The 16,127-nt window shown below is 31.9% G+C and overlaps 2 protein-coding genes and 1 non-coding gene across 3 annotated transcripts; 1 reads left to right on the plus strand and 2 right to left on the minus strand.

Annotated features, from left to right (window-relative positions):
• The first annotated feature begins 781 nt into the window (after positions 1-781).
• Positions 782-4,401, plus strand: LOC114185344 (ras-related protein RABA1b). The gene is made up of 2 exons (XM_028073012.1): positions 782-1,116; positions 3,675-4,401. The coding sequence occupies exons 1-2, from the start codon at positions 896-898 to the stop codon at positions 4,105-4,107; spliced, it is 654 nt and encodes a 217-aa protein (XP_027928813.1). The 5' UTR covers positions 782-895; the 3' UTR covers positions 4,108-4,401.
• Positions 4,402-5,794: 1,393 nt separating this feature from the next.
• TRNAE-CUC lies at positions 5,795-5,867 on the minus strand. Its single transcript has one exon. It is a non-coding gene; the product is annotated as a tRNA-Glu (tRNA).
• Positions 5,868-7,108: 1,241 nt separating this feature from the next.
• On the minus strand, positions 7,109-9,272 carry LOC114183844 (pathogen-related protein). Its single transcript, XM_028070998.1, has 4 exons — positions 9,075-9,272; positions 8,856-8,988; positions 8,257-8,555; positions 7,109-7,455 (listed from the first exon to the last, which is right to left on the minus strand). Exons 1-4 carry the CDS (start codon positions 9,192-9,194, stop codon positions 7,303-7,305), a joined length of 705 nt encoding a protein of 234 aa, XP_027926799.1. The 5' UTR covers positions 9,195-9,272; the 3' UTR covers positions 7,109-7,302.
• Positions 9,273-16,127: the final 6,855 nt, after the last annotated feature.

Here is a 16,127-nt window from a genome sequence, read left to right on the forward strand (position 1 = left end):
CCTTAATGAATTTCGGGCCTCCTGCTACTCTCACCACAGGAGTCAGTCCGCTCTAAGTGAGACTAACTGGCCCCTTAGAGTGTCAGGATACAGTCCTTACCTTGAATCCTTACTTGGTTAAACAGATGGGGCACCACCATGGACACCCACTAACAGGGGCTATGGGATTACGTCCCGACCACTGAAGCGTAACCCCGGAAGTCTCACCTAGAGACCCCAAGGATTTACACGCTGACACGGACCAACATTCATAAAACAGCAGTAGGAGAGCATCAAAGATCATGTTTGCAATTCCATACCCTTCCCTGAGATTTATTCCTCATACACATTACATTTCGAATCCATACCTCTGATCATCACCACCCCATGAATCTAGGGCCTCATCTCATATTAAACACGTGCCCCTTTAGTTCCAAACCACTCATTCATTTCACATGCCAATATCATACCCAACCCGTCATACGCAATTTATGAATCATGCCAAACATACCTCATATTCCATTATATACATATCACTCATCATACAATCATACTCAACCAAAACAGATCATTCAGGAACAAACAGACATCCAATCGCAGCACTGTCTCGTCCAGCACCTCGCTCAGACTGAGGGGTCTCGCTCAATTATTTAAAGTGTTAACTAAATGATTTTAACAAAAAAAAAATGAAATTAAAATCGAAAGACCAGACTAGTCTCACGTATACGTGCGAATCAAAGACAACAAAAAAAAATTGATTTGATGAGTGAGTGAGTGGCGCTTTTTTAAGCGTTTTCTTTTCACACACTCTGCTTTTTCTTCTTCTATTCTTTTCATTTCTCTCCTCTTTCTTCGCTTCGCTTCGCTTTTTATTTTCCATTCAAAGCACATAACAGAGCACGCAGCAGCACCAACAATGGCGGGTTACAGAGCCGACGACGATTACGACTACCTCTTCAAGGTTGTCCTCATCGGGGACTCCGGCGTCGGCAAGTCCAACCTCCTTTCTCGCTTCACCAAGAACGAGTTCAACTTGGAGTCCAAGTCCACCATTGGGGTCGAGTTCGCTACTCGCACCTTGAACGTCGATTCCAAAGTCATCAAGGCCCAGATCTGGGACACCGCAGGCCAAGAAAGGTTTTGCCCCTTCTATATCTCCTTTCCCAGAAGATCATGCTTAACACACTAATGGGTATACCAGTTTCAAGTCAAAAACCCTACTTTTTCGTGGTCAACAATTACGGGGAAAAAAGTGATTTTTCAAGGGTTGGTTCTAATTTTTTAACGGGTGGATCTAATTTTCCGCATGCTCAACTGGGTTTTTGTTGGGTCGTTTATTTTTACTTAGCTGAGTTTAATGTTGTTGTGTGATCCCGGATGTAGTGGGACCAAGGTGTGTTGTTGTATAATTGGGTGGATCGTGATCTAGTGTGGAAGCTGGCTCTAACTTTAGTAATGTGAATGAGTTGTTAATTGGTGTTAGAAAGGGGTCAGTGAAGTGTGTGTTTGAGGAATCGGCCAATTCGGTTAGTGAGTGTTGTTGCTTGTCTTGTGCTAGATTTGGTTTGTGGAGTCGGTAAGACTTTGTGTTTTTGAGATCGGCGTGGAGATATGGTGTTTAGAAAGTGGAATGAACCGGATGTTGTTGATGTCATTCTTTGATGTGCTGATGTTGTGAAATGAGAATAGATTATTGCTTGATGATGTGTTGCCGTGTTATTTTATAAGTTTGGCATCTTGTGTGTGAGTGTTGACATGGTCAAATTTGTTAAATGGGGTTTCAACATTGAATCGTATGATGGTGTGGGATTGAAACTCGTGATTTGTATGGTCTCTAAATAGAAATTATTGTAACACTTGAATTTGAGATGCATTGAATAGGAAGGTCACTGAATTCAGTTGAACTTGACTAATAACTAATTGATATCTGACTGGATAGTAGTTTGTTGTTTGTACTACGTTTCGATCTTGTAATGGCTCATAAACAATCAATGCCTCATTGCATGGTTTTTTCCTTCTTGAGAAAAGGCTATCTACTGTTGTGTATCAGTGATTTCTCTTTTCACTATTTGGTTAAATATCGTATTGTCTTTGTCTGGTAGGTGTTGCTATTGAAAATAAAATATTGATAACTTAAACTATTTATACTCTTTTTGTCTGTAAGTGGATATTCCCAATGTGCAAAATTTAAAATTTCCTCTGATTTTATTTTTAGAATTATTCTCTTCATCATCTGACCTTGGAATTATTGTGCAAATTTCTTCATTTTAGATCTTACTTCTATGGGTAAATATGCTGAACTCTAGCTTTTTCATTTCTACCTTATAGCTTGGGAAGGGTTTGAAATATGTATATATGTGTGAATTTTTTATCATATGTAATCTCAGATGAACTTTGGCCTGGTTTTGCAAATAAAACCAAGCATGCCTTGATTAAGCATATGCCAATAGAAATTGAGTATATAGTTTTCATTTGATACATGTTGTATGATCTGAAAAATCCCTTGAAAAGTTAATTTTTGACTTTTTTCTTGGGCTACTTAAGTAATTAATCATACTCCTTGTTGTCATCATTGCATTTTGTGGAAACTCTGGTGAGGTTATTGAGCCTTATAGAATAAACAAGTTCTGTTTTATACTAAAGGAGAATTGTATCTGTAAGCTTTTAGGCTGACACACCAATGATATTTTAATCACTCATCGTCATCCTTGCTGTACGCCTTACAAACTATTCCAGTTTGAACAACCAACATGATTGTGAAAATTTGGTTGAATTACTGAGTAGGCCCCTTAACCCTGGAAAATTTCAAGCAGGCCCTTAACTAATTTTTTTTAATTAGGTTCCTTGATCATGCATTTTTTTAATTGAGTCCCCAGGGTTTTTAAACTGCCATAAATTGTGATTTTCTAGCAGTTTCAAGCTTCTAAAAACTAACCTAGGGACTTGCTTTTTTTGGTTTAGGGGTCCAATTAAAATAAAAGTTTAGGGACCTATTTGAGATTTTCCAACTAATAGTTTGGCCCATAGTTCTATTTACTGTCAATTATTCCCTTCAACAGTTCAACAAACTGTAGCTCTTCCTTCATCAACATTTCCTTGTAAAAATTCTGCATTTCTTCCCTTCCTCCCAACCAAAACCCTTATATAGCACAAACTATACTGGTAAGAATGAACTGTTGTTGAATTTTTACTGCATGCATCACTGCAGACCTTGTAATTGACATAAAGTGTGTAGTGGAAACTTGATTGTTGCATGTGAAAGGCTGGAATGATATTGCTATGTGAAACCGTGGATAGGTGGAAGAGATCAACAGTACTACTATTAAAAATCCCTTAATCTTTTGATGAGTACTTGTTTGAAATATTATGACATACAAATTAAATTATTAGTAGTGAACATTAAGATATGCTCTTTTCAGTCTTTTTTATATGCATCATTGACTTTGTATTGACCCTCTTATCTAATATGGATTATCCTACTTTCAAGTACTGGATATGGTCTTGCAGTCTTATTCAAGTTCAAAACCAATGTCACAAATGTGTCCTCTTGGTTTCTGTTCTCTTGCCTCATCATCACCTTAATGAACGTGATTCTACATGGTTGCTTAAGAAGCCATTTTTTTGGTTAATCACATGTATCAACTTTCCACAAACTTGCATTGCATCTTGTTGATTCACAGTGTTTGTCTTTGCAGGTATCGTGCAATCACCAGTGCTTACTACCGCGGCGCAGTGGGTGCGCTTCTGGTGTACGATGTGACTCGCCATGCAACATTTGAGAATGTTGACAGATGGCTGAAAGAACTGAGAAACCACACAGATGCGAACATTGTGGTGATGCTTGTTGGAAACAAATCAGACCTTCGGCACCTGGTAGCAGTTACAACAGAAGATGGAAAGTCATATGCTGAGAAAGAATCACTTTACTTCATGGAAACCTCAGCTCTTGAGGCCACCAATGTAGAGAATGCATTTGCTGAAGTTCTGACTCAAATCTACCGCATTGTTAGCAAGAAAGCAGTAGAGGGTGCCGAGAATGGAACTGCATCTGTGCCTGCAAAAGGGGAGAAAATTGACCTCAAAAATGATGTCTCTGCTTTGAAGAGAGTTGGATGCTGCTCAAGCTGAGCTTCTGAGCTTGGAAAACATAGCTCATCCATTGGTTGGTATCGGCTCTGTTGTACGTGTAATATTCTGAGAAATACGAACTAGAAGAAAAGTCAAATTTAATGTCATAGCATGTTAGACTCTTTCTGTAACCTTAAAAAAACTAAGTTTGGTGTTTCAATAGGAGCTGCTGGGGAAGAAGAAGTTGATTGCTAGTCTTGTTGTAGTGGTGCTGTTATTATTATTGTTTTTCAAATATTTTCATATCCAAAGAGGTTCAAGCTTGGAATTAATTGAAGCTATTATTTCATTTAAGGTTTTCTGTAGTAATTATTATGTGGTTATGCTTCAACTATTTAGACTCTAGGTGGAATCACGCACGTCTAATCATGAAAATAAGCTTCAAACACCTTGTTTGTTCGGCCACAAATACAGTGGACATAAACAGGAAAACAAGTATATATAACTTTTTAAACTAATAAATAATATATAATTTTCTGACAGTATTAGACTAAAAAGATATAAGGTATTTAATTTCTGTATTTCATGGAAGTCATTTAAAATATTTTTTCAAACAAATAGCATGTGAAGTCTTTCTCATATAACAAACGGAATTTCACAGTACACCTTAATATAATCTCTACATGTTGTTTATTGATGGTATATTTTGCATGATTTTTATAAAGTATAGAGATAAAATATTTTATAATTTAATTTAAAAAGAGAACAATTTTTTATAGCAAAAAATATATTTAACTCAAGTATTATTATTTTATATAATTTATTTTTGTTTACTCTTTTTCTGCTCATTAAAGAGAGTGAAAACAAGTTCTTTCACTCCATTCTTTTTTTTTATGTATCTAAAAAGTATATATATTTTATTTTTATCATTGTTATATCCGTTCCTTTCTATTATTATTTTTTTCTGTGATCCAAAAGAAATCATTATAAATGAGAAACACGATTATATAGTTCATAAGCTCCACTTTGGTATTAAGAGATTTGGACATCTCAGAAGAACTTTAGAAACATTATTCTACGAAATATTTAGAAAAAAATATGCAGGGTAGAGTCACTTGGAATCATTAGCAAAACATGTGCAAATATTGGAGGATGTCTCTTTCTGTACCCTCATATTTTTCTCATACACCCCCAATTTTTAAAAGTGCTTATCCTCCATTCTATTATTGGCTTTTATTTTGGACATTAAATTGACAAAGTGCATTGTTCGAGGTGAAGAATTTGTAGGTATTGAAGTAAATTAACTTTTTTTGGGTAGAAAAAATTTCATTTCTGTTTTCAAAGGATTTGAACAAATGAGAAGGTGACACTCATTTTCAAATTATTTTAGAATTATATAATCTGTAAATCTTTTAAATTGAACAATCCGGATAATAATTACTGTCAACAATCTAAGATAATAATTTCATATTCAGTAAAATTATGAGTAATATAAAATTTGTAATAATTAAAAGTATTTAAGATTGTATAATCTTCATAATAGATTGATTTTCAGATTGCACTATTTAAAAAACAAAAAAAAAAATGTCTCATTCAAGTAGTTATAAATTATATTTCACTGTAATTTGACCTTTTGCATAACTCATGTAGAAGCATGAAGGAGAACTATCATAGTTTAGTGGTTTATAAAGCAATTTTAGAAAATATATCATTTTTGAGAAATAATTCAATTTAAAAACATAAAAATTTCCGTTGCCGGGACTTGAACCCGGGTCTTTCGGGTGAGAGCCGAATATCCTGACCAACTAGACTACAACGGATTGGTTGATATCAAAACGGAATTAATTTATTTAATATTTAAAATAATAAATCAGATTTCAGAATAGACAGAATTATGGAGGGCAAGACAGGGACCCTTGGGGGAGTTATGACCTTGCATGATCCACATCTTTGTCCTCAAAAATGCTTTTCCTTTTCTTTTTCTTTTTATGTATTTCAATCTTCAAATCATTTTAAGAGGATTGGGAAACTGATAGGTACACAGTGTAATTTATATATTGATTTTCTATGGCTAATGAGGAGTACAATCAATAATTTATGCTTGCATGAAGAGTTCAATTGAATGCAGTTTGTGGTAGAAAAAATCTGTTTAAGTGCAAAACTGCTATAAGAGCTGCTCCTTCACACTATGAGGTATGTGCTAATATTCTCCCAACTTTTCTGTATCTTTAAATTGTTAATTTATATGAATTAGTAAATAGATTTCATGGAGTTTTAGACTACTCCAGTACACACATTTCCATGAATCATTTTTCATCAATAAAATATGGAGCAATAATTTATGATTTGAAATACTGTTCTTGGTTAATAAGGCTCCTTTCTCATATACTTTTCTGCATATTCTGATATTTCTTTCATTGATGAATTGTTCCACTGTTTGAAACAGTTTTCATTTTATGAGAAAAATGCCTACATTGTAACCACAAAGTTGAAGAACTTTTCTGGCTTTTTATGTTTCTCTGTAGAACATAATTTATGTAATCTATGTAGTCAATATCATCCACCAAGACAAAACTTTATTTGCTGTTATTTTACCCATTTATGAGATAATTTTGTTCTGGGACTTGGTCAGAATTAATAAGCGTGTCTTTTTTATAATACGAAGAAAAAATATATTTTACTTTTTTAACATTTTTACATTATCAACTAGTGTCATCAACCGAGTTAAAATTATCATAACAGCAATAAAGAAATAAATTTATGCTCTGAATAGTAGGTATTGTCTAAGCAACTGGTAAATAACTACTGCACTGTACAACAACTTCTAATGCTTTCATTCAACAATAATGCTGACACAGTGGCTCTCCCTTTGTTCTTTTTTTAAATATCATATATTTTTAAAATTCTTTACAATATTAATTACTCTTTCATCATTTGAACTTTTACTCTTTTTTACCTAATTTTTAATTATTTACACATTTACTGTAATGTGAACAACATAAAAATAGTAAAGTGGAAAATATTTTCAAAGTGCAACAGTCATGTCAAACAGACACATTACTTCCCAACATAGCACATGTATTTGCCATAAATATCCATAAAAGGTGGAAAATTTAGTTCACTTTTTTCAATTTTATTCATTGGACCATTATCACAGAAAGTACTAATAGTTTTCTTCAAATCTCAGCTACATTAACTGATATAAGAAACATAGCTGGATCAAAGAACATTATTCACTTAAAAGCATGATTGCAACTAGTTGGAGAAAGGACATTGTGAAGTTGGTGAAGCTTTGTTGCCATCATCCTCTATGGGGTTATTTGGGTTCTTCCCTGATAGAAGGCCTCCGAATAACTCAGCTGGGTCATAGAAAAATTCCACCTCTTCAACTTTCAAAGAGTCATCCACCTGTATAGATTCATGAGTCATGATTGTGATAGAGCCTTAAGTAAAATGTTTTTTATGACCATTACTGAAAAAATCACATCATTAACTGTCAATACTAGGTGGGATATTTTGTTTGTCTCAGAAATTTTGGTCTTCATCACAGATGATGGAACATTTTGATACTTGTTTTAACTTCAAGTTTTGCTCACAGGTACTTACTTCAGAATTCGGTATAGTTCTTCTATCAGAGTTCTGTGTGTATTTTAATATTCATTAGTTTCATTACAAGTTTTGTCCTAAAAGCTAATCTAACTCTAGAAGAATAGTATAAGCCTTTATGAAATGTCAAAAAGTCTTGCATGATGAAAGCTAGCTCATAAAAACTTATTTTTCTCTAAACCGAATTCTGTCAGAACAAGACCTTAACCGAATCATTGAACACAAAAAACATTCTGGTTTTTGTTTTGCTTACATACATTTGATTTTTGATATGAAAATAGAAATATAGTCTTTGATCTTTCGAGACACAGTAGACATGAGTAGGATTAACATTGCCTTTAACCCAAAATTTTAAACAATAAATTTATGGTACATGAACCCATCTCATGTATAAAATATTATCATCATCTCTGACCCAAAATGTTATATAATAAATTTATGAATTTTCATTTTTATATAATGTTTAATTTTTTTATTTTATTCAATATGAAAGTCAGACCCCCCATTCTCAAACTATATTATGTTGAGATAGCACACAGTGGTACAAAAGTGACCTCAAGAATCATCTATTTTGTGAATGTAAAGACATAGTGAAAGTAATACCTTAAGAGTTCCGATGCCATAGAATTGGACCATCTTCCCAGTAGGGGCATGTCCCTTATAAGGGCCTTCAAAGAACCCCCAGTGCCTAAACTTGAAGGAAATTTCAGGAGGTCCACTGTAAACTTTTATCACCTCCCAAGCAAAACCTCTAGGAAAAGCTGATCTGAAGATTTCATGAGATGATTCAAAACTCTCTTTATCAGCTTTGTAAGGCTGCAGATCTTCTGGCAGAGAACTTTGCAACAAAGCATTATAACTTCCCAGCTTCAGAGTTTCCTCTCCAGATAATCCCTCCCTCCCTGCAAATCAAACATCATATGACACTGATTCTGAACACATACAATTAATTTTCACCAACAGAAAAACCAGAACATGGTTGATGTTTGATGTGGTACAACTATCATAATCCCTTCAAAAACTTGTCTCCTACAACAAAATACTTACACAAGGAATGAAAATGTCACAAGATCTGTGGATTCTTATCCATACAAGATGAAAAAAACACAGGAAATTTTGATCATGTGAATAGCAGTTATACAAAAAATAACAGTGGAAAAAAGTTGGAGAGGAAATAAATATGAGAAACATTAAGTGCATACCATTGACAAATAGCTTGAACTTCTGAGGGTTTATTGTCTTGAAATCCAGCAAACGGGTCTTGTGTGAGAGCTCCATCTCATATGATTTGATAGCATTTTGCACTGTCTCTTCCAATGATCCTTCTGGCCATTCCTGCAAACATGCAAACACAGATTGAAGATTCAATCTTTAGAGAGAGAAGGAAAAAGGGTAAGAGGGTATGGTGGTGGTTGTTGCACCTTGGTTCTTCCTTCTTCAAAAAGCTTGTTAACAACATCATAAGTGGGAGGACCACCATGTCTCCACTCTATGTTATCAGGTTCATCATGCAAGAAAGATCTGTACCTGTCTTTGGCCATCACAAATTAATATGATAGCACATATACACAAGCATAGTTATTATATATGAGAGGGCTTGGTCCCAATTTCTTTTTTTTTTCACATATAAATATAAAAATATTTTCTTTAATTTTTGTATATTTTATATATTTATCCCTTTCGCCAATAGCAAAATTTTAGCATCCCAAAATATTTTCAGACCACTCTGCACCTACAGTTGTAGCAGCTATGCTTGTATCACAGGTTGACGGTGATCATGGTGAACATAGTGAGTTGTTACATAGCTTTTCATTGGCCTCTTTTGTATCATCAAGATAAGGTTTTTGTTTCCTTTTATTTTTCTCTGCCAACTTTTAAGATGTAACTGAACAATTCAATTTCGGAAGTAAAGATATATTTGACTTTTAATGTTGGATAATTAATTGCTTTCGCATATTTCCGTGACTAATTAATGAATTTTAGAACATTAGAGCAAATTAGTTTAATTTTTATACAAGTTATTAATGAAAACAATTAATGCAGTTTAACTACTGACAATAACGTATGTTATTGATTGCATGATTAAAGAGATGAATCAGGATTCACTAAAAATAAGTTCGTGATATACAATTAGGATTTATCATTATGTAGGACAACAAATGCCTTGTTAAAAGAAAATTAAGAATTCAAAATGAATCTTCCTTATCTATATCTATTACTAAAAGAAAATTGATTTTTCAACAGTCTTTCAATTATTTTTTTATAACTTATTTTATATATACATTTTATATAGATTACTTTATTATTTTATCATTTAAAATTTATATTTTTAATTTAATTAAATATCTATAATAAAGTTATAAAATTATTTATTTTATATCCCACTTTTTAAATAATTATAATAAGCCTTATTTCTTTTTATTTTTAATACAATAAAATAAAGAATGTATACATGTGCTAAACACGTGCAATAATAAATTATTTGTGTTTATTTTTATCTATAAATACATTTATATTTGTCAATGTCTGTTGATTATATGAATATTCTAAATAAAATTTATATATAAATTCTAATGGTATATAATCCAAGTATATTTTAAAGGATTAAATATGTTTTTTATTTCTTAATTTTCAGTAAAAATTGGAATTAGTTATTTTTTGAAATTTTAATCTAATTTAGTCAAGTTCAAAATGTGTCATTTTAATAAAATTTTGTTAAGTTTATTTGACATTTTGAATGTAACGTTCCATTTAATTAATGAGCGTAATTAAAAGAAGCGTCACACAATTATAATATAACAGCACAGTCCTAGATTTTAATCACAATGCCTTACAACCCAAGGCACACCACGATGCCACAAAAAATAAAGGAAACATGTTAAACAATTTACTAGAATCATAGAGAAATATAAAGACGAACAAGTACATGGGTCGTAGCCCTAAAGATAGCCCAAGAAGACTAAGCAGTGGAATCGTCTCTCCCATGTTGACCACGGTTACCTCTCGTATATGCTCTCATCAATAAATTGATGATCATCGCAAAGGTAGAAGAACAACATACAAAGCAACCAACAAGAAAAGGGTAAACTAGAGCCAACAATATTTTTATCATGCAATCAAATGTACCTTCATAGTTCAATATACATATACAATATACATCTACCACCCAAGCATGTTATGACCTTTCAAGCAATACACTAAGACTCGACTCATCCGGATACATATAGCCTGGTCGGATTCAGCGGATGCTTGCACTTGTGATGGATACCTCTGCTCACCCCTGAGCTAAGTATTACAAGTGTTACAATGAATCAATTTCCCTCACACACAAGGTTAGCCCTTAATGAGTTTCAGGCCTCCTGCTACTCTCACCACAGGAGTCAGTCCGCTCTAAGTGAGACTAACTGACTCCTTAGAGCGTCAGGATGCAACCTTACCTTGAATTCTTACCAGACCATATAGATGGGGCACCACCATGGACACCCACTAACAGGGGCCATGGGATTACGTCCCGACCACTGAAGCGCGACCCTGAAAGTCCCACCTAGAGACTCCAAGAAATTACGCACTGACACAGACCAATCATTCTTAATCAATCAAACGCATTTAGCATGCATACACACATATATACATATACATCACATACAAGTTTCTCATAATTCACCTCTTTCCCAGCCAAACCATACCAACTCATTATTCTCGAACCACGAATATGGAACTCCATCTCATATCATTACCATGCCACATTGATACCAACACTTTCATGTCTCATGTCGAACTCATACCAAACTCATCATTACAATTCCATGAATCATCTCATACAAACATCATACTCACATCATGTTAAAACTCATGAATCACAACTCATACACCATCCCATTCATAAAGGTCATTCAGTTCATATTTTTAAAGATAATACTCATACAAACATATTGTCAACATTTGAGATCAAGGAAAACATCAGGGCCAGCCACATTCTCGTCCAGCTTCTCGCTCAGGCAGAAAGGTCTCGCTCAGGCGAGACGGACTCTCGCTCAGGCGAGCTCCCTTCGCCTAGGCGAGAGCTCAACTTCCAGTACAGTGGCCTTGCACGTATTCTTGCTTAGGCGAGACTCTCCTCGCCTAAGCGAGACGTTCGCTCACTCAAAAACGTAGTGGGTCGCCTGGGTGACCATTCGTGGAAAATAACTTAGGTGAGCCCCTGTTAATCTCACCTAGGCGAGACATGCTCGCTTGGGCGAGTTTATCAATTCTCGCCACTGTTTTCACCTGCAGCAGACATATTGGCATACCCAAACAATGATCCAACCATTTCATACATCCATAACAGCATGCAAAACTCAATCAATCGCGAGACCAACCCAAATAACCACAATCACCCCAAACAATTAGGAGGGTTCTAGCTTCCCTTACCTGGAAAGGTTTAGTAGAAGACTCCTAGACCAAACTGATTTAGCACACAGCTCTGATGCTAGCTCGGGGAAGACTTAAGGAGTTGGAAAAGGGAAAGGCAGCAGAGACATAAGCTACTCAGATTAATAGTAGCAAAAAAATAACAAGCACAGTGGGGGGAAAGATACTTACGTGAAGAGGAAATACTTGTTCGACTCGCTTGACCAAGGTGACACCAAACCCTAACTGAGCGGGAGACAGCTGTGGCTCAAGGTTCTCTGAAGTGAGGGGAAAAATGAGAGTTAGGGAAGACTTAGGTTGGTTTTATCTGTTAGGCCAACCCTTAGGCCCACTCACAAGGGACATCCCTTTAATTTAGGACAAGAAGGAATAAAACAATTTTAATGGGCCTTACATTGAACACGTTTCATCATGATATTTGAGTTATTTACACAGTTTAATACATTTTTATTTCAATGTTAGTTGAAAAATATGTTTGAAGTGTCGAATAAATTTAACCAATTTTGATTAAAAGAACTAAATTCATCCCTTCCTAAAATTCGGAAACTAAATTGATAAAAATAAACTAATTCCAATTTAAAAAAATGTTAAGGAAAAAAAATATTTAATCCTAATTTAAAAGCAAGAGATCCAGCTAGATCTTAAAAGATAAAAAGAAAGATATATAATTGACATCAAATTTAATGTAAAATATTAAAAATATTCTAAAATATTAAAAAAAATATAAACATCAATCATCAATTTTATATATTATCAACAAATGTAATAATTATGCTTTTTGGTAAAGTAAATATAAATCCATAACAATTTGTTATATGTACTTTAATTATCTTCTTTAAAATTTATTGTTACGTATAGTGTACTTGAATATATGATGACACTAGAATCTCCTACAAAATGTCTAAATAAACCAATACTAAAATAAAAGAGAATAAACAAATTATGTTTGAAATTTTAAGTTATCAATATTTATTTTAGTTAAGGGGAAAACATCATGAAAAATAAAACTGTTTGAAATCGAAGAAAATAAGTGATTTATTTATTTATATGCAGTTTCCTTAACTCAAACAATTTAATTTTCCACTTTTCCTTTCTTTTATTTACTTTTTCAGTACCAGATTCATTATAAAGAATTCTCTCATAGTTTTAAAACAAAATTTTTATAATTTAAATAAATAAATAAATAAATAAATATATATATATATATATATATATATATATATATATATATAATTTAAGAAACTTGTTCACCAATAAAATAATTCTTAAACGTTTTATTCTTTGATCTACGAAGTTTTCTGTATACATAAGGATGTTTTCAACGATTCTGATTCATTCTAGATTTTACATAAAGATGTTGTATTAACATAAAAGTGTTTTACATCTCTCTCCATGTAATACTCACTAAGATCCATATTTATGCTTTCTTAATAACTATTATTATTGAGAAAATCTACTAAGACTAGAATTTCTATTCCAGTTAATCAAATTGATCCAACAAATAAGTTCTAAACTAGTCTCTTAAAACTTAAAACTTAGATAGTTCTCTTTCATTTCCCATCAACTTAAGGGTAAGGTAAATAAAGTTACTCACTTTAGGCATCCAGTAAAAGAAGGTCTAAAAAAACTGAAAGGTACCTAATTGAAACAAAAGTTGGAATGCAACTGACATTTTTATAAAAGCATAAAAGGGGACACCAGATTGACACACACCTCTACTAAAGTGGGTACCATCCGAATAATTAAACCTTCTTTTTTTTTATCTTTCTCTCATTGTGACTTCGTTTGTCTCTCCTTACTTTCTCCTTTTTAAGAGTCATTTTCTAGGCTCTTGGCAGATTACATTTCTTCAATCTCATATTGATCGTTTGTACCAAGTTTTCATCCTCATTTCTGGTTAGTATGTTTTTTTTCTTTTTATTTGTGTTATTGTAGTTTTTATTATGTTTTGGACTTGTACTAAAATTAGAAATGTGTTTCTTTTGTCTAATTTTTTATTTTTAGTACTTTTCGATTTACGAGTTTCAAGAGTTTTTTTTTGCATATATTTTAATGAGGAACTGAATTTTTTTTACAAAACTATTAATTAAACTAGAAGTTAGTCTTTTGGTGGATAATAGATTAATTAGAGCATAATTCAAAGTTGAGTTTTCTATATAAAGATAATTCAAGTTTAGGGAAAAAAACTTACAATCGAGTTGAGAAGAACCCAGTGGCGGATCTTGAACCAAAATTTTGGGGGTGCCAAAATATTGATTAAATTACTCTTTTGGTTCATTTTTTTTAAATGTCAAATTGGTCCTCTGTTTTTTTTAGTCTCAATTTGGTCCCGAATTTTTAAAAATTGATGTAATTTGATAATTTCGTTAAATTTCGTAAAGTGGAGTAAAGATTTTTCATCAAAATTGACATTATGATTATGTCAATTACACCAACAAAACAAACCATCTTTAGTTTTGATGAAAAAATCTTGATTTGATTCAAAAAATTTGACGAAAAAAGAATCAAATTGCATCATTTTTTCAAAATTCACGACCAAATTCAAATAAAAAAAAACTCGTGACAACCTTGATATTTTTTAATGAAAATATGAACTAAAAAAGTAATTCCAAAAATTTTATATAAACTAGTAAAAAATTGTATTTAATTTTTTTTATGATAATAAAAAATAATAAAATTATAATAATAATTATTATTACAATTATAAAATTAAATACAAATATTTTTTATAATTTTACTATAATTAATTTTTATCAATAATGATTAAGTTTAAAAAAAAACAATCAAATACAGACAATAGTTAAAATGAACAAATAATCACTTAAAAGATAATATTAATAAAATAATTATTTTATTTTAAAAATATGTAAAATGTTAGATTGAAAAGTATATATATATATATATATATATATATATATATATATATATATATATATATATATATATATATATATATATATATATATATATATATATCAAATGTCAAATTATATTAAATATTAAATTTTTAAAAAATATATTTAAATTACATAAAATATAAAAAAAGTTTGGTCATGTGTCCCATAAAAGGTTCGCCGTTGGAATAACCTAAGTTATGTGAAAAACGTATTAGACGCAAAAATAAATAATTTGATGAAAGTAGTGAGAATGAAATTGTAAAATCTCTTCAAGAATGTTTAGAATTGATTCCTTTTTGTAAATTATAGATAAAGAAATTACCACACTCCAGAGTAGATTTGGACAATTTAAAATATATGAAGATATTTTTTATTTTTTATGTAGTGTTAAAAAATTAAAGTTACTAGATTGTACATTTTTTTAAAAAAAAAACTTTAACCTTGAAAAATCTTTAAAACATATTAATTTGTTGCATAATGATGGATTTGATTTATTTTCATAATTAAATATCTTAAAAGAAATTATAGGTTTTGAAAATGATAAACTAATTGACATTCTTAATTATATAAAAATATTAGGTTCTTTTCCAAATACATATGTAACTTATAGAATAATATTAGCAATTTCAGTAGTGCCAACCATGTCTAAAAAAATATTAAATAAATTAGCCTTATTATTTATCAAAGAAGAAATTTTAAATTAAATTAATTATGACAGTTTAATAAATAATTTTGCATCAAAAAAAGATCAAAAATAAAATTTAAATAAAAGATATCATTTTTAAAGATTGCTTCAGGCCTCTCAAACTCTTAAACCGTCCTTATCCATGTATGATAGACTATATTAAATCCCATTCTTCTTCATAGTGAGGAGTGATGAAAATATTATCTCAACATAAATATCTAGCTATATTAACTTAATTCCTACCATATGACATTCCACCTTTGATTTCTGTCATTATATATGATTATGACTTCTAAATGAAATGATATCAATTATCAATGTCAATACCAAAATTAAATACACACTGTGAACAAACACTTAGGGATGGCAACGGGGCGGGGACGGGTTTCGCTATCCCATACCCATCCTCGCAGAAAAAATTCATCCTCATTCCCATCCCCATCCCCATACCCAAACCCAACGGGTATCAAACTTTTGTC

The sequence above is a fragment of the Vigna unguiculata genome, chromosome 5 (genome assembly GCF_004118075.2).
Source record: "Vigna unguiculata cultivar IT97K-499-35 chromosome 5, ASM411807v1, whole genome shotgun sequence".
NCBI classification, from domain to species: Eukaryota; Viridiplantae; Streptophyta; class Magnoliopsida; order Fabales; family Fabaceae; genus Vigna; species Vigna unguiculata.

What these genes read in the sequence shown, in the direction of transcription:
- LOC114185344 (XM_028073012.1), top strand. Translation starts at nt 896, where the DNA reads ATGGCGGGTTACAGAGCCGACGACGATTACGACTACCTCTTCAAGGTT. An exon ending in GACACCGCAGGCCAAGAAAG is followed by an intron (nt 1,117 to 3,674) that starts GTTTTGCCCCTT and finishes TTGTCTTTGCAG; the next exon opens with GTATCGTGCAATCACCAGTG.
- LOC114183844 (XM_028070998.1), bottom strand. Translation starts at nt 9,194, where the DNA reads ATGGCCAAAGACAGGTACAGATCTTTCTTGCATGATGAACCTGATAAC. An exon ending in GTTCAAGCTATTTGTCAATG is followed by an intron (nt 8,556 to 8,855) that starts GTATGCACTTAA and finishes TTTGATTTGCAG; the next exon opens with GGAGGGAGGGATTATCTGGA. An exon ending in ATGGCATCGGAACTCTTAAG is followed by an intron (nt 7,456 to 8,256) that starts GTATTACTTTCA and finishes GAATCTATACAG; the next exon opens with GTGGATGACTCTTTGAAAGT.